The sequence below is a fragment of the Colletotrichum abscissum genome, assembly GCF_030869225.1.
Source record: "Colletotrichum abscissum strain IMI 504890 chromosome Unknown Scaffold_9.1, whole genome shotgun sequence".
NCBI classification, from domain to species: domain Eukaryota; kingdom Fungi; phylum Ascomycota; class Sordariomycetes; order Glomerellales; family Glomerellaceae; genus Colletotrichum; species Colletotrichum abscissum.
Window position 1 is genome coordinate 1,241,697 of NW_026850536.1, and position 16,377 is coordinate 1,258,073.

General features: G+C 52.1%; 5 protein-coding genes across 5 annotated transcripts; 2 read left to right on the forward strand and 3 right to left on the reverse strand.

The window, feature by feature from the left end:
* Nucleotides 1-420: 420 nt before the first annotated feature.
* Nucleotides 421-3,048, forward strand: CABS01_04894 (uncharacterized protein; the record flags this gene model as incomplete). The annotated part of the gene is made up of 3 exons (XM_060538264.1): nucleotides 421-529; nucleotides 588-2,015; nucleotides 2,099-3,048. The coding sequence occupies 3 exons, from the start codon at nucleotides 421-423 to the stop codon at nucleotides 3,046-3,048; spliced, it is 2,487 nt and encodes an 828-aa protein (XP_060389926.1).
* A 572-nt stretch (nucleotides 3,049-3,620) lies between these two features.
* On the reverse strand, nucleotides 3,621-5,960 carry CABS01_04895 (fungal specific transcription factor domain-containing protein; the record flags this gene model as incomplete). The annotated part of the gene is made up of 2 exons (XM_060538265.1): nucleotides 3,621-5,667; nucleotides 5,749-5,960. 2 exons carry the CDS (start codon nucleotides 5,958-5,960, stop codon nucleotides 3,621-3,623), a joined length of 2,259 nt encoding a protein of 752 aa, XP_060389927.1.
* A 4,518-nt stretch (nucleotides 5,961-10,478) lies between these two features.
* CABS01_04896 (uncharacterized protein) lies at nucleotides 10,479-11,444 on the reverse strand (the record flags this gene model as incomplete). Its single annotated transcript, XM_060538266.1, has 1 exon — nucleotides 10,479-11,444. The coding sequence occupies one exon, from the start codon at nucleotides 11,442-11,444 to the stop codon at nucleotides 10,479-10,481; it is 966 nt and encodes a 321-aa protein (XP_060389928.1).
* A 1,025-nt stretch (nucleotides 11,445-12,469) lies between these two features.
* On the forward strand, nucleotides 12,470-14,091 carry CABS01_04897 (UMTA; the record flags this gene model as incomplete). The annotated part of the gene is made up of 8 exons (XM_060538267.1): nucleotides 12,470-12,481; nucleotides 12,632-12,712; nucleotides 12,831-12,880; nucleotides 12,939-13,073; nucleotides 13,130-13,196; nucleotides 13,247-13,287; nucleotides 13,356-13,997; nucleotides 14,052-14,091. 8 exons carry the CDS (start codon nucleotides 12,470-12,472, stop codon nucleotides 14,089-14,091), a joined length of 1,068 nt encoding a protein of 355 aa, XP_060389929.1.
* Nucleotides 14,092-14,298: 207 nt separating this feature from the next.
* CABS01_04898 (FMN-dependent dehydrogenase) lies at nucleotides 14,299-15,800 on the reverse strand (the record flags this gene model as incomplete). Its single annotated transcript, XM_060538268.1, has 3 exons — nucleotides 14,299-14,385; nucleotides 14,461-14,534; nucleotides 14,597-15,800. The coding sequence occupies 3 exons, from the start codon at nucleotides 15,798-15,800 to the stop codon at nucleotides 14,299-14,301; spliced, it is 1,365 nt and encodes a 454-aa protein (XP_060389930.1).
* Between the last annotated feature and the right edge of the window lie 577 nt (nucleotides 15,801-16,377).

Here is a 16,377-nt window from a genome sequence, read left to right on the forward strand (position 1 = left end):
TCTAGCGTAGACTATTTTCTGCTCATTCGCTCCGCTCCGTCATGTATATGCACGCACTTCAGCCTTAGCACCCTTACACGACTCGTCGTGTCGCATAGTCCCTCCTTTCCTTTTTCTTTAGTCCACCCTAGGGTCTAGGATCTGATGCTATCCAGCCCACCCGCTCGGCTTTTAGACTTCCCTCTCCCCCTTCTCCTGATACCCCCTTCCTTCTTCTCGTCGTCGTCTGTTCCAGTGTTTATTCACATCGCAATCCTACATGCGATGAGGCCTCGCGCTCTCGGTGCTCAACTGTCTTCCAGCCTTTGAATTTCGCCTTCAACATCGCTTTCGACCGGAAGCAACCTTGAGTCTGCTGTCAGTTCACAGCATCCTAGTCGTCTCGTGTAGTCGCCATATGGAGGGCAAAAGGTTGCGACAATGGGCTTCTTGAAATTCTTCTCGTCCAAAAGGTCATCTGACAAGTCATCAAACGGTATCAAGGCGCAAGCATACGATGCTACCACAGCTTCTCTTCCCCCGCTTCTAGGTAGGATTGATCCAATACTCAGCCCAACTTCGTAGTCTAAACTTACATGAATCCCTAGGTACCTACCCGGTTGCCGGCAATGGACCAACCAATGTCTTCGAGGACCTTCAACGGTCTCATCATAAGATGAGCGAAACCAACTTGTCTCTTGCAGCGGGTTCCGAAGCTTCTGCCCCGGCACCGCCCGTCTTGCGATTCCGTGATTCCAGCGTCGAGCGCCCGAGTTCTGCGCCGGGCAGCGCTGTACCTCCCAGCTTTTCACCGTCTCCGTCCGGCCGCTGGGGGAGAGACTCATCGAGGGGTCCGCCTCTGTCGTTTAGGAAACCACGAATCGGGTCACTTACATCGACGACGTCTGGTCTATCGGGACTATCTCCCGCTCCAAAACGAAGCAGCAACTCTACAGCAATACCGTTCGAGGGAGATCCGTTTCGCCCACCGACTGCTCCCTTCACCCATAACCGCCACCTTTCCATGCAAAGTACAAGCACAGCCGCAGTCAGAGGCTTCATTGATCTGCTGGATGCACAATCCGAGATCAAGCCTTCGGGATTTCAGAGTCGAGTGAAGGCATCGGGAGCTCGGGATTACGGAGAAGATGTTGCTGACCGCAACATTGGCGAGAATGGAGTAGACCTTGAATCCGACAAAGTCCAAGCATTTTACGCAATAAACGGTGGTAGTCCGCGGGATCGACACAACGGCGCGTTTGCGGTTCCAGCAAGAGCCCAATTCGGAGACAAAGAACAAACGTTCAAGCCCCCCCGACGCCACGATTCACTGGACAACGAGGCTCGCACGAAGTCTCTGACATCGGCGAGCCTCGGCCAGGTACCATTCCGAACTAACATATTCAATCTTGAAGGCTCCCTTGACCGCGAGCCAATCACGGAGTCTGTTTCGGAGACGATTCGTGGTCGTCGAAGGCAATCGCTAGGTGCTTACATTCCTACGACGCCATCGAATGCAACAAACGGTAGAACGCTGAGTCTAAGAAAATCGACAGCGGATGCTTCTGGGTCCCCAAATGGTCGAAAGCACAAGAGGCGATCTACTCTCGGAGGCGAAGCCCCCCTGAACGAATTGGGCATCTTTACATCTGGGAGAGGGCATCTTGATCCATCGATGTCACCAAAGACGACCCAAAAGCCAACGTACTTGGTCAAGCACAACTACTCGTTACCGGTTCAGCAACGACCAAAGACTTCGTCAGGTCTTATCCACACTGAATCATACCAGGCGGTGAGGCCGCCATCCCGCGGAGGGTCAGTAGCCAGTCCCACATTCTCCTCCCCAACCCAGAAGTCACCATCCAAACGGCACACCCTCTCCGCGATAGGCGGTGCTGCCGCATCTACTCGTCCTACCGAGTGGCCGCGGAATGCGAAGCCCGATGGACAGCCCGGCACAAGAGGATGGGTCGGTCGAGTTGAGGTTGAGAGCTTTGTTGATTCTGCGGATGTGTCCTCACCGGCGCCTTCACCTCGTTAGTTTTTACCGTCGATTTCTCTACTGTATGCTGTTATTTACTCCCGGAAGATCTTCCTGCTAACATGACTTGCTTGACAGATGTGATGAGAAGTGGCCACTCGTGGCGTGAAGCCCAGGATGATTCTTACTCACGATTCAAGAGTAACGGAGCACCATTTGGAAAGGGCAAGCTGGACGAAATTTACGAACACGTGCCCATGCGGACGAGTAGCCTTCGGCACTGGTCGATTTCGTCGGCGACCCCCACGATGTCGAGCACCAGCTCCTTTCAACGACCTCATTCCCGGCACACGACAACGACGACGGTAGATCTGGCTACCATGTCGTCCTTCCTCAATGACAGCTGCAGCTCCTTACACAGCGGTACAGGTGACCATGCATCGTTCTGCACAGCACTGGAGAGTGCCTTGCCCTCTCCAATTACCCCGGCAAAGCTTGGAGATGCGTTCAACATTGACGACTACTTGTCGTCAGACGACGACATCGACGCCGACTCGTTCATCACCACGCGGAAGCGTGGTTCAGCACAAAGCGGTGACCACGAAGAAGGGCTCCTCTTCAGCGACGAAGGGTATGGCGAAGGCGGTCTTCAGTTGCCGGGTCTCTTTGATGGTCTGTCTAACATCCCGGACCCCGAAACCACGTCGCCGGAGCGGTTTGGTCATGATTATTCCCTCAGTAATCCCGGTGGTCGTTTACATCGAAAGTTCTCTTTAGACCCCAGGATTGAAGCGCCAATTTCTACTCTTGATGATGGCGATGGTGATGCTGAGGACGAGGACGATGACCTGTTTGATATCCCCATGCGATCGGACCTGGCTCTCGGGCGTCGGGGCACGCAGAGGATCTCGGCACTGGGGACCATGTACCAGAGTATTGAGGAAGAGAAGGACGAGAAGGTCGACGTCCGGGCCGCCGTCCGGCTTCGAAAGGAAGACAAGGCGCGGCAGCGGGCGTTGGCTAGATTCAGCAGAGTGCAACATAGGAGGGTTTCCCAGTTCGAGGAGAAGCAGGGCGGTAGTGAGTGAGCGCGTGAAGTGTGTCGTTTCCAGCGAGTGAGAGAGTAGTAAGGCGCAAGAGCGATTTGTCCGTGTTATCGAGGAGTTTTAAGGGGCTATACCCAGGGACATCTTATCAGGGATCTTGGAGGGAGACGGGAATGAAGAGCAAGGGTCGGGACATAGAGCTTGTCGGGCGTATTTTTGGCGATGTCACGAATCACGTCTACTTTGTTGGCCGTTTGATAGAACAATATGATACCATGTTTAATTCGTAACACACTTTGTTCGATTCTTCGCCTATTATCTGGTTTCTTTATTCTGCGCACTACGTGCGTTAAAAAAAAAAGCTTACACTTAACAAATATTTCTGTACGTGACTTCTCTTCCATACGTTGTCCATTATAACAAATACATTCTTATCGCTTGAATACAATGTCTATAATGCGAGCAAGTACTGGAAGGCCTAGATCTGAGATGATATAACAACCCTCCCCTTTCTTTTCTAAACCTGGCAAATCTTGGACGGTATTCCGGGGCCCAAACTTCTCTCCAAAGAACTTGTACGCCAATGCGTCACTCTCAACCGCTTCCATACTAATTCACGTGAAAACAAACATGTTGTTGTTATGCATCCCGTCAACGCCGCCACTGCCATCACCATCACCGCCGCCCAGGAATGCACTCCAGTCCATCTCCACCAGCTGCTCGTCGCACCACATGGACATGTCTATACTGTTTTCCGTCGAGGGCGTACGAATGGCGGAGCCGGCGCCGGAGCCTTCGAGGTCGGTGGTAACGGCCTCGTATAGGGCGCCGACAATATCGGGGGTGCGATCCGAGTCGCGCATCCAGGAGCGCATATCGTTGAAGAGCTCGAGGGCTTTTGTGAGGCTTGCGCACCAAGAGGGTAGGAAGATGTTGTGCTCGGGGGAGTTGATTGTCGCTGCAGTTGGCATCTGTAGTATTCCCAGATGTGGTGTTTGCGAGGGGACTGTGGATGGTGGCGGTGGATATTGTGATTGTTCCTGCTGCTGCTGCTTACGGACCGAGTTACGCACATGTGTGTCAATGGCGATGGAGAGGATTGGGACCATGCATGCTTGGAAAAGGTACCATGCCGAGTTCCAAACGTGGATGCGGTTAGGTGTCCAGTAGAGTGTAATGGCGTCGATGGCCTCCATGGCGACGGAGCGGCAGGTTTCAACGAGGGCTAGCTCGTCAGGGGTAGGCCCAGGGACATTCGAGATGGCGTTGGCGCCGCGTCTGAGGGAATGATCGTGGGCAAGGTAGAGTAAGAAGCTTCGCGTAAGGATGAGGCGGACGTTGAGGTAGCGGTTCCGCATGAATTCGCGAGCTTCCGTTAGACGAGGTGGAGAATTTGCTGGGTTCTTGAGGAAGTCGGGAAGACAGTCGTGCCACTCTACCAGCTCTCGGTCGAAAGCCATGGCCTCGCGGGCGGATAAGCGCGCGGGTTGCGCAAAACGATGCTGAATCCTGTCACAGATGTGGCAGAACAGACAGCTTGCTCGTAACGATGCTGCTACGTGGTCATCGGGAAACAATGGCGTGGGTAAGAGCGTGTCCATGGTACTGCTGTCCCATCGGCCACACGTAGGGCGGCCGAGGGTCATGCTCGCCCACGTATCGAGGCAGAAAAGACTCCACCAGGTTCTTCTACGCGTTTCGGCGCGTGAGAGGTAATTACTGTGCTCCGTGACGTTCTCGGCACGACTGCGTGCGGGTTCTCGATGCAATCCTAGGGCTATTGCGACGCGGTGAGCTGCACCGAGAACAGCATACGCCATGTTGGGCGAGTTTCGGTAGTGCAAGTAGTAGCCCCCAAGAAGGCAGAGAGCTTGTAGACTCTCCATGTTACCAGAGCCCAGGGAATCGAGATCGAGGTAAGCGCGTGCCTGTTTATAGTACTGAACGTGGAGGGAGTCACTGCCGGAGGCGATGGAGCCCAGAGTGTAGACCATGTTGAGTAAGGCCAGCCAAGAGCCATCAAGACGAGTTCCTGACGCAAGGTTGCGTCTAAAGTCATCTTCATTGAGAATCGGTGTTACTGGGTGGATGTGATCAAAGTAAAAGTCGATACAGCGCTGTTCCCGCAGAGGGTTCATGCCCGCGCCGGGGCTGACAAGAGAGAGTGACGGAAGCAGCTGAGACTGATAATGGACATCGTTCCAGGCCTTTGCCCTCTGAGCCGTGTGCTCTTTGGCAGCTGGACAGAGACGAAATATCACCCTGAGAACGGCACTCATGGATGTGACGCCGAGATAGGAGCGGCGATGCTGGTCTGTTGCTAGACTGATGGCGTTGATATCGTCGCTAGAGCCGAGGGCCGCCGGCTGCTGGGCTGGCTCATCCCATCGTCTCTCGTTTGCAGCATCTCCATTTTCAGAATTTTGCGCCGAATCATCGTGGCCGTCATCATCGTCATCCTCATCGGCTGCTGAGACACCAGCTGGTGAAGGGTCGGCTTGCGGAACCGAGGAGCGCAAAACAAAGAGAGATTCTCGCGGCAACAAAGCGAGCAACTCTGCTCGACTCTTGCCTACTAGATCGTTCACATCAACATCAGGGAAGAGTTTCTGCAGCACGCTAGACTGGGCGCGGAGCTGCTCTGAGGTCTTTTCGAGAGTACTGGGGTAATCGTCAGCCTCGATGATCCTGCAGGAACGAAAGTATCGGGGGATCTAATGATGGGCAAGGGTTACTGCATACCTCCTGCTCACAGCATGTCGTCTGCTACGCTGCCTGTACTCGCATGAATCTGCAACCTTGTAGTACTGACAACTCGCACAAGGATGTCCACCATCGCACTTGACCTTGCGTCTCGTGCATTCCTGACATGAGCGGTTGACCTTGCGTGAAGTTGTCGGTGAGCTCACGGCCGAACCCTCGGGGCTGCGGCGGCTGTCAAAGGAGTGGAACATGGTCGCCCGCCCCGTGGTTGTTGGGCTGGTGGTGGTTGTAGTCGGCATTTACACGGCCCTCGGCACGGCGAAAGACCCAATTGAGCGGGAGACATTGGGGGGAAGGGATATGCGGAGAGCCGGGGATTTGGAGGAGCGGGCCTGGATTAGAAATATGTGGGTTGAAGAGGAGGACGGAAAGGGTGACGTTGAACTGCCCGTGAGGAGGAGTTTGAGGATGAGGAGGACGGGAGGAGGAAGAGAAGGGGCCGAGGAGGAAGTTGTCAAAGGGAATGGCGCGGGGAAGGTGCGAGGAGCGCCTGTGATGAACATGGGGAAGGAGCAACCCGAGTGTGGGGTTAGGTTGGCAGTTGCCAGTTGGAGTTCTGCACTAAAACTCGGTACAAACTACTTACACCAAGTACTTGGACTAAGTACCTTTAGGACGACCAGGGGTGGCACTGGTGGTTCTATTTGGGAAGGAGTCAAGACCACTTTTTCACCCGACCCGGCGGCACCTTTAGGCCTTGAACCTTGGGCCCCTTGGCCTAGACCAGATCGCCCATCTTTGACACTTCCAGTCCGGTTTCCTTCCTTCATCCACACTCAAACTGAGTCTCAAAAGAACCTGGAAATTTGGCTGCCTGACCAACTCCCTAGTGAGGGATGGATCTAACTATGAAGTTACAATTTTACCATCTTCACAAAGCCACAATGAGGTAGTGTCATACTTGTCGCCTTCCCGTTCTGATAAGTCTGGGCAGCCAAAACGTTAAACGTCAAACATCAACTGGTAATGCCTTGAGCACGTTCTCCAGGCACCAAGCATTTGACATTGGCTTGGCTACATCTCATGTCTACGATGCCGACTAAGAGATTGGCCAAAGAGTTGTTCCACTTTCCAGCTCGGCCCGATGATCTCCAGTACGTCAAAGCGAACCCAGAGTAACCTAAGCCCGCCCCAGATCTCTCCTCAAGTGCCCACCACTACCCCAAGCCCCTGATTGAAACACTGTGGACCTTATTTATCGTGGCATGGTTCTTTCTAGGCAACAAACATTCTAACTTTTGCTTATACGATCTCTCTCCGTAGTTACACCGTCAAGTGCCGCCACAATGTCCCCTTTTAGTTTCAGCCCCATGGTCATTCAACTGCCTTACCTACCTTGGGTAGGGCTAGACACCTTCCATCACGACATGCCCATGACCTTTTGCGATCCACGGTCCGTGGTATCCGTACTAGCGCAACGTTACAAGAACTACGGGTTCCCCGATGCGTACATCCGCTGTAGATTCATGACCTGCCTGATTCATTGAACATCTGAAAAAGAATTCATCGAGAAGGATGCAGACTAGATAGAGCCCGACTGAGATCCCCTGCATGGCATCCAATCTCCGGGGAGAGGCTGACAGTGAATTCCTCAAACTCAGCTTTTCGAGACACATGCCCGTTCTATGACCATTCCCATAACAGTGACTACAGGCCTTCTCGGACAGTTCTAAACCTACAGTAAGCCGTCCTCATTTGTGTGTCTATGAGATAGGAGCCCACGTGCCTCGTGTGGTATATTGTGTCTACGATTTCCGGGTAGGGTCCGCGAGCAACCGGATCGACCCAGTTCTAATTTCTTTCCAAAAGGCCCGAGATGTGAGGCTGCCTCTCGTGCCGAAGGGATGCATGCTTGACCGACCCCTTGCGAGTTACAACCTTGTCTGCTTTCATCGCCGGCAATCCAGCCTCGGCCCACACCCATACACCAATGGATACATGGCTTCGAGCAAGTAGCGAGAAGCTTCCCAAAGGATCCAAGGCGGAGACTGAAGGAACGCCCGCATTGTTTCAATTGCTCCTCCCTGCCTTATCCATACAAAGGTTGAGGCGCTCGAGACAGATTAATTAGCGGCAGGACCCGCCGCCATCAAGAAGCACATCATGGACTATTCTAGGGGGGACGGACTGCCGGTCATAGAACGAATGAAATGTGCAATGAGAAACCGGATTACTCTTTTTGAAAGCGAAGTAGAATGCGGTGTAGGAAAGAGAAGACCCTAAGGTCCAGTTGCTACTTTATTGGCTTGGAACTAGCCATGTGGCTTGACCTGTGCCCAGTACACGGACACACCGAGCAGATGGACAACCAAGAGCACGTACGGGAGGATTCGTGTGGATCGCGTACCACCATGTCTTGCACCATGTCTTGATCCCTGAAGACGATGCCGCATGCGCCCTGGTAACCTCAGTGCTCACTGTTTAGCAGGTTCATTATCAACCCCTCACTAAGGTAATCCAAGCGATCCTCTGTAAATAGGGGCAGCTAAGGGAAACTCTTATCGTTGTCGGTCGATCCATTGCGAAACACACTTAACTGAACAGTTTCTAATGAATAAGGACTAAAGTTGTAGGTAAGTGATGCCTTGCCCACCGAGCAATGTACATGTTCCTAAGTAGACAAAATAACTAGATGTTGCTCTCGGCTCTGTCGGATTGTAACTCGGGGGCCGAGGTAGGCGTCGTAGTCTCTTGCTAAGGTGACTTATCATACCTAGCGGAGACGGTGATGCCGAGAACCATGTGCAGAAGGATTACCATCGAGAGGCTAGAGTTGAGAGGTTCCATCACATGTGCGCCTGCTTGGTAGACTCTTTGATACCTGAAAGCTGCGCCTTACCTTAATTCTGGTGCCTAGTCTGCAGCATGTGGAGTTGTCGTGCGATGCCGAGGGCTGTGAACTAGATGACATTCTCTCGACAAGTTTGACTCGATCACACTCTAGGGTCTCAATTGGATCATCATCGAGTGTCCAATGTTTACCCCAAATCAGGCTCTCAAGTCTTCTGACTGTGGGTCAAAAGGCGATCAAATTGTTCGACCGCGGCCAAGATTCGAAATGGATCAACAGGAGTGACGCCAACGAGAGAAGGGAACGGGGTATGCGTGCTAGGATCATTTTTCACAGGGAGCAGATTTGGCCCCAACTGCTGATTCTTGATGACCATTCCAGTTCCAGCAACACGTCATTACTTGAAGCACCTTATTTTTCCTTGAGAAGGATTGGAGGTAAGAGAGAAGATCCTTCAGACAAGCTCGCATGATCAACCTGCACACAAAATCCTCGATTTGTCCATGGGCTGATGTTGGTTTACCTCTTTGTGATCATTCGGTCATGGAAGACGTATGAATCGCTCATGAACAATACGGAATGTTCGGTTGGTAAAGTGCGGAGCGGCACCTGGTTCTGGCGTTCGAGTGCTTGTTCAATCTCTGGCTGACTTGAATCTACTAAGCTGGGTGATACAAGCGAAAGTAAAACGCAATTCTAGAGTAATCCGGAAGTCTTTTAGATGTCTTCGAGATATATGCTGCTAAGTTACTGAGAACGGTGTCGTGGAGAGCCATACGGCCGAATGGTCAGCGCTCAGGGGTTGCTGAAGGCCGTTGATACTTTCTCAGTGGGTGGGTCTTATTGCTCTATATTTCTGGAAAGCATGTTTATGCCAGGATAGAAAGCCTGTTGACGCTTTGGTAGTGAATCGAGTCCGGTCTCAGGGGGTCATCGTCACAGAGGGGGTAGGCTGCATGTTCCTGGAGGGGGGCCTGGGCATGGGCCTGGGCCTGGTGGTCCATCATCCATGGACGCTTGCATCGCTGGAAGCTCCGAACTATTGATTCCGTTATCGGAACACTTGTGTACAAATAAATCTACGACTTCTTATTGTGGTCAAGATCAAATATGGGGATGTAGAAGATGAATGAAATTTGGGGGATCTGTCTTGCTTCAAGGTGATTACTTTCATCGTAAGTCGATGGCTTCTACGTATCATCCTCCACAATTCAAGTAGCTTCTGCCCAATAACTTTCTAGCTCTCAACCCCGAGACTAAATGCACGAAACTCGCCTTGTCAGATGAATCTAGTGTCTTCGATTGTGTAGAAAGAGCACCCAAAGCTCTTCGGCATACCTAAGTATCAATGCCGAATAGGTGGCGTATATCGGAATTTCCTTCCGGGCGTTTTGGGACCGTTCGATACAGCCCAGATCGCCGGACTTTGAAGCTAAAACTGGGCCACGTCCACGACTGACGCATGTTCCGCGAGGACGATGCTAAGTGCGAATGATCTCAGTAGGGTAATGATGAAGCTAGCGAAGCGGCACTTGGATGCCGAACGCTAGATGCGCCGAAGAACAGTAAACCAAAACATTGGGCACCTTCACTAGAGTTTAGCTGGCTAGCAAAGTGCCAGAGGCATTCGTGGGCGATAAAGGGACCTGTGGGATTCGACCAACGGTCTGCCAATACCTTTCGAATCGTAAAGGATCATTAGCAATCGAATGACTGGGATAAGGCCCATCCTTTGCCAGTCACACATATTGGTCAAAGTGAATGAAAGACAAGCAGTGACAACCCACCTTGAGCTTCCGATTTTGTCAATGTGGACAGTTAATATGGGCCTCGACTTCCATTTCCTTGCGTTCTAAGTGCCGAATAAGGCGATGGCGGGCTTGAAATGACTGCTGCCTGGAATTTAATCTATCGTTATTCATTTCCCTTGCAAGAACTCGAGTCGAGCCGCCCGAGCCTGATCTACCCGTCGATCGAGTATGCCATCTGGAACGAAATGGTTGTAAAACACTTCGATAGCATCCCTCATCTCCTCAAATCTGTCTCCGAAAGCTTCGACTCCGAAGCGGCAAGAGGACATCCTATCTCCAGGGCCGCAATTTTCACGGTTCCAAAAGTTCCATATCCCCTTGCGTGGTTGCCAATTGATCTCGATAAAGCTCCCGGTATTGCTCAGGTCAGGCTGCATCACGGCCTTGAGCTCTTGATCCACATTGCTGAGCGACTCCTTCCATGAGGCCATCGCGGCGGACTCGTCCTCGTCTCCGTCTCCGTCCTCCTTGATACGATCAATTATGAAAGCCCTACGCGCAAAATGTCGATCCATGATACGCTCGGCGAGGAACCACGAAGCGGCCTCGGCCTTGTCAGCGATGCGCAAACGGCTTCGGTACTCGGCATCATAATGGCGCGTACAAGTCTCCACGCGCTGGTCGAGGGAGAGAGTGATGGGCAGGGGCAGTGTGATGACCTCGATACGATCCGCTCCGTAGCGGATCTTCGTCCGCTTCGTCTTGGTGTGGTCAAACAGGGCGCTGGCAAGCTGAGCGCTACGGGTGGGACGGGCAGTCTCCGTCGTGTCGTACACGACGAAAGCGAATGGTGGACGTAGAGCTCGAAGCGCGGTTACGTCGGATTCAGGGGCGTCGTCATGGATCTGGTAGGCGGCAAAGATTGGAGCGCCATCGTGACTGGGTGCGGCTTGAACAAATGTCTTGTTTGGTAGACGCCTCTTCTCTTCCTTTTCCTCTTCTTCTTCGTCCTCTTCGGCTCTTTCTCTTTCTAAGCGAGCTGCTTCTTCTAATCTTCGGCGAGCGACGTCTTTTGATCGCATGCTCCGAGGAGCGCTGTCTTGACGCTTGTTGTCGAAGCAGTGGTGACACATGGCGGTGAGAAATGCTGGCTTGATGCTAAGAGGGAGATTACTGATATGAACAAGAAAACAGAAAACAGATGTTTGTTGGCTCTCTTAGCTAGTGGTTATGGCTGCCTAGAAGTCATCGTGGATTTGACTGAAGGCTGCCGCCTAGTTCCACCTCCTGATCAAGGTCAGACGCCCCGCAAGAGCAATTCGGTAGTTTTGGAATCTGTTCATAATCATGTCAGCGTCTATAGTGATTCTAGCGAAAAGAAGCATCATCGACATTTTGTCAATTATGGTTCTTGAATGAGGATCTAGCCCTTCAATACATCGCAATTTCTCAGGATTCGACCTGTTTGGTTGCATGGTTCGGTCGCGTCTTGCCCCTCGAACTTTCCAGAGCAAGAAGCAGTTCATCACTTGACCATCAGCATGAGTGAAATTGTATGTGAGCTCGGGTTCCTGAATGCCCGTCGGAGAGACTCCATTGTTGCACAACTGACTCGCTCACCGGTATCTAAGCATCGGTATCTAAGAGCCTGAACGAGGTAATCTGCAAGTTGTTCGTTCTGAGGTCAAGTTATGAATGAGGGCTGATTTGAGAGCGGAGTGCCAGACGTGCGTGTGCACGCACATCAAGGGCATCGCGTGTTGAGTATCTGACACTTGACGGCAACGGCCTGTATTACTTTACGCGCTGTGATCAATTTGATAATCGTCCTAATTCTGCCTACAAGATTTCGGATTTCTAGATAGATCAAATATTGCGCCTAAAGCGTAGCAATTATCCCTCAGAGTATTGTGGAAATACTGGCTCGCCCCGTATTCTCTACGTGAACGACAATGGCGCCGACCGTTCAATGTGCTTACTCAGGGTTAGGAGACCGGTGAAGACCCCTGAATCGGGGTTAGCGACGAGTTCTCAAGCACAGTGGTGTGAAAGCGCTGGTTCGTTGGTTGGTGATCGTCCCAAGGGTATGGTGGGTTATTTCCATTCGAGATGAGGATTCCGCCAAGACACAACACCCAACAACGGGTAGTTTCCTCCGATGGAGGGAGGGGTAAGTTCGCCTCTTTCCGTCATGATAATCGATTATTCCAATGTCCTGATCTTCTCGGCGTTGGCATTGGAGTCTCTTCGACGGTCACATCTACACCTATCCTCTCGGATACGTTGACGTGATTAAACATAAAATGATGCCTCAACTCAGCCCAGCGCCGCTCCTGCGACTGCTTCTACAGCTTCACCGGCTGCGGCCGCGATTGAGCCTGGGGTAGCAGCGAACGACCCTGTGAGAGCCTTCGCGCGAAACTCAAACTATTTTAGGGCTTGTGACTTTAGTTTCTGGAGGAACTTGCCCTGAGTGTGGCGGGAAAGTATCGGTATACTGACAAGTCATTGAGTGCTAGAATCCTATTGTCGCAGCCGATGATCATGATTCTTTGGCGGAAACAGAGAGGTTTGTGCTCGATTCCCAAATTCCAAGCGAGACGCAACACTAACAGAGGCGGGCAAAGCGTTACGACTCAGTCGACTGCATCGCTAACCGAGAGCATCACCGAATACCGCAGAATTCATGGTCGTACTTATACGCAAAAGGCCGACTACTGGGGTCCGAACGACGAGCAGCAAAATGAGGGCCTTGATCTCGCGTGAGTAGCAGGGAACTTCCTTGAAATCCTCAATTGGCTAATTCACGCTCTTGAAGGCATTACTGGGAAACGCTACTCCTCGGCGACAAGCTTTTTCTTTCACCGCTCGGGGATGGACCGTTGGTAAGAAGCTTCCATCTCCAGTCAAGATACGGTTCTGAAGAATTGAGCAGAAGGTCCTCGACTTAGGAACCGGTACTGGTATCTGGGCAATGTAAGTTCATTGATTCATTCCACCTGAAATGCCTTTCTTGAACCAAGCCAAAACTGACAGGGACGCAGTGACTTCGCTGACGAGTTCCCGTCTTCCGAAGTAACGGGTGTCGACATCTCGCCTATCCAGCCTGGCTGGGTGCCGCCCAATTGCAAGTTTCAAATCGACGATGTCGAACAGCCATGGACATGGACTCCTGATTTCGATTTCATTCATCTCCGCCACATGGAGGCTTGCATCTCCGACTGGCCTGCTTTCTACAAACAAATCTATGATCACCTCAAGCCTGGGGGATACTTTGAGATGAAGGATTTTGACATTGAGTTCCGCTCTCAGGCGTATGGGGACAGTCTCCCAGAAGACCATGTCTACCGCAGGTGGGGCAAGATCTTTTTCGAGGCTGCAAACCGCCTCGGCAAGTCCATGGATCAGTCACGAGGGGGCCACAAAATCGCCGATGCTATGAGGGACGCCGGCTTCGTCGACGTTGTCGAGAAGAGCTGGCCTGTGCCTATTGGGGGTTGGCCCAAGGACCACACGCTGAAAGAGGTTGGCATCTGCAACCTGGAGTTTCACGACCAGTCTCTCGAAGGCTTTTCCATGTTTCTGTTGACTCAGGTGATGGACTGGGATAGCATATCGGCGGGGGTGTTCGTTGCCGAGGCACGCAAAGCTCTCAAGGACCCTAAGCTCCAGACGGTGATATACTTGTGAGTTGATCATGGTTTCTGTGGTCTAGACAAGGCTCTGCTGACATGAGATAGGCAAAACGTGTACGGACGCAAACCTGAGGGATCATCTTAGCTTGGGCTTTTCAATGCGTTTCCCACTATTTGACAGCTTTGCTGACCACGGCTAGCATCGAGTAGGGTGGTCAGATTGAGTGGGTCTCACAGCACCTCCTTCGTAACGAATTGAGAGATAGATAGGGGTGACAAACATAGCCCTTGTCTGTTCAACCAAGCCTCAACTTTCTTTGACTTTGCCCCTTGATGTTTTGCAATACAAATTTTACAACTTTGACTTCAGCTCTGCATCTATCGCTTCGAGGCCGGATGGTCCACCGTAAAGCTGTGCTTGCAAACCATTCGTGTTGATCTAAGGTAATAGCAACAATGTCAGAAATGTCGCCATCATCGACGATAGAATCAGGGTGGGCGACTCTGAACTTACATGTCTTGTTCCAAGTTCATCCACACGCTCAACACCAAGCAGTCTCATTGCGGTGACGGTCTCATCTGCAAGAACTATAGAACCACTTCAGCTTACGATTCGCGAAGGATGAATCTGGCGATGAGGTTGAACTTACTTTGCAATACCCTTTCAACACCCGCTTGTCCCCCAACAGCTAGGCTGTACAGCGCCGCCCTTCCAATGCCGACACCCTTGGCTCCCAGGGCCAGAGCTTTGACGACGTCTGTACCTCTTTTGATACCTCCATCGATGAGAACATCAATCTTGTCAAACACCTCTGGACAGAATTTCCGAATCTCCAGAAGCACTTGTACAGGCGTCATTGTCGTATCCAGAGCCCGTCCACCATGATTCGAGATAATGATACCCTTTACGCTCGGAAACAAGGTCGCCGCATACGCATCCTCGTGTGTCTGAATGCCTTTCAACACTATCGGGAGATTCGTATGCTTGGCGAGCCAGGCAAGCGTCTTCTTCCACGTGAGTCCCGACTCCGTGCCCCATACACCCGGCGGGGCGCCTCCCGCAACTTCTGCCATCTTGAATCGCTCGTCTGCTTCTCGTTTGCCGGGGAATGGAGCGTCTAGTGTGAGCACGATGAATTTGATTTGGGGAACGGCTCGAATCTGTGCCAATGTCCTCTCGGTCGCTTCGATATCCTTCAGAACGTAGAGCTGCCATGCGAAAGTCGCGTCGGGGCCGGCCTGGACAATTGCTGAGGGAGACATTGACGCATTCTTGCTGATGATCTGCAAGCCCTTGAATTTGGAGCTCGCTGCTGCAATGCCGGCCTCGCCTACTGGGTGCGCCAATTTGGCCATGGCTGCGGGCGAAACGTAGATTGGCATGCCGACTGCATTTCCAAGGAGGTTCGTCGATAAGGAGCACCGGGTACAATCAACAAAGACCCGTGGCCGCAGGAGAATGGAACGGAAGATGGTGCCATTCCCAACTTTAGTGACCTCGTCATCGGTTCCTGAGGCGTAGTACGAGATGGCTTTCGGGCTCATCTTTTGCAAGGCATAATGCTCCATTTCGGCGATACTCAGGATCTGAGACACTGGAGGTACGTCATCTGACTTATCTGGTGATGGCGATGGGTTCGCGAGTGCGTCCGGAGGTGGCATGTCTGATTGCAGCCTGCCTCCCGTTTCTGTGACTTCAGATGTTCCCATGATCTGGCCAGGCCGGAGATACTCTTCCAAGACCTCAACTGGGTGGACGGCATCAAACGCCTCGCTAGCATCTTTGCCTGCATTCTTTAGGAGAATGGCTTTACCACCCGGGTGATTGGGGAGGAATGATGTGATCTGCCGCATATGGTGAGTTTTGTGATTCTTGTAAGAGGGCCAGAAAACGCACATCGTAGACTACGCCATGAATGGCCATCCAACAATCATCAATAGTTCGATGTCGGTGGACTGTGAACTTTTAGCAATGTATTGTTTCGTCATGACGCACGAGAAAGGCACCTTCGGAGAGCGGCCACGTTCGACTCATCATGAATACAGAAGGGTCGCTTCAAACATCGTTTGCTTCTACAGATGAATGAGATTAATAGCACAGCATGGGACTGCTAAATTCTTGCAGGTTGGTGTCACGATGCGCCGAAGTGACAAGGCACAATGCGGAACCTCTTTCACCTGGTACCTCTGGGTGGTCTGTGGCATGTATCTCACGATACCCACATATGCACTCGGTCGGGAGTTTATGATCCCATTTACCTCTTCTGGATGCGGGCTTTCATATCCCCGGTGGGATGTGGCACGTTCCCCAAGCTCTCCGCAGTTGAATCCACCTTTCTCCCCACCATCTTGGTCAACCCCAAATCCTCACTCCGGAGTCTTGACTCACCATTGGTACAGCAGTATCCGCAGATGCGGTAGAGAAACCAGT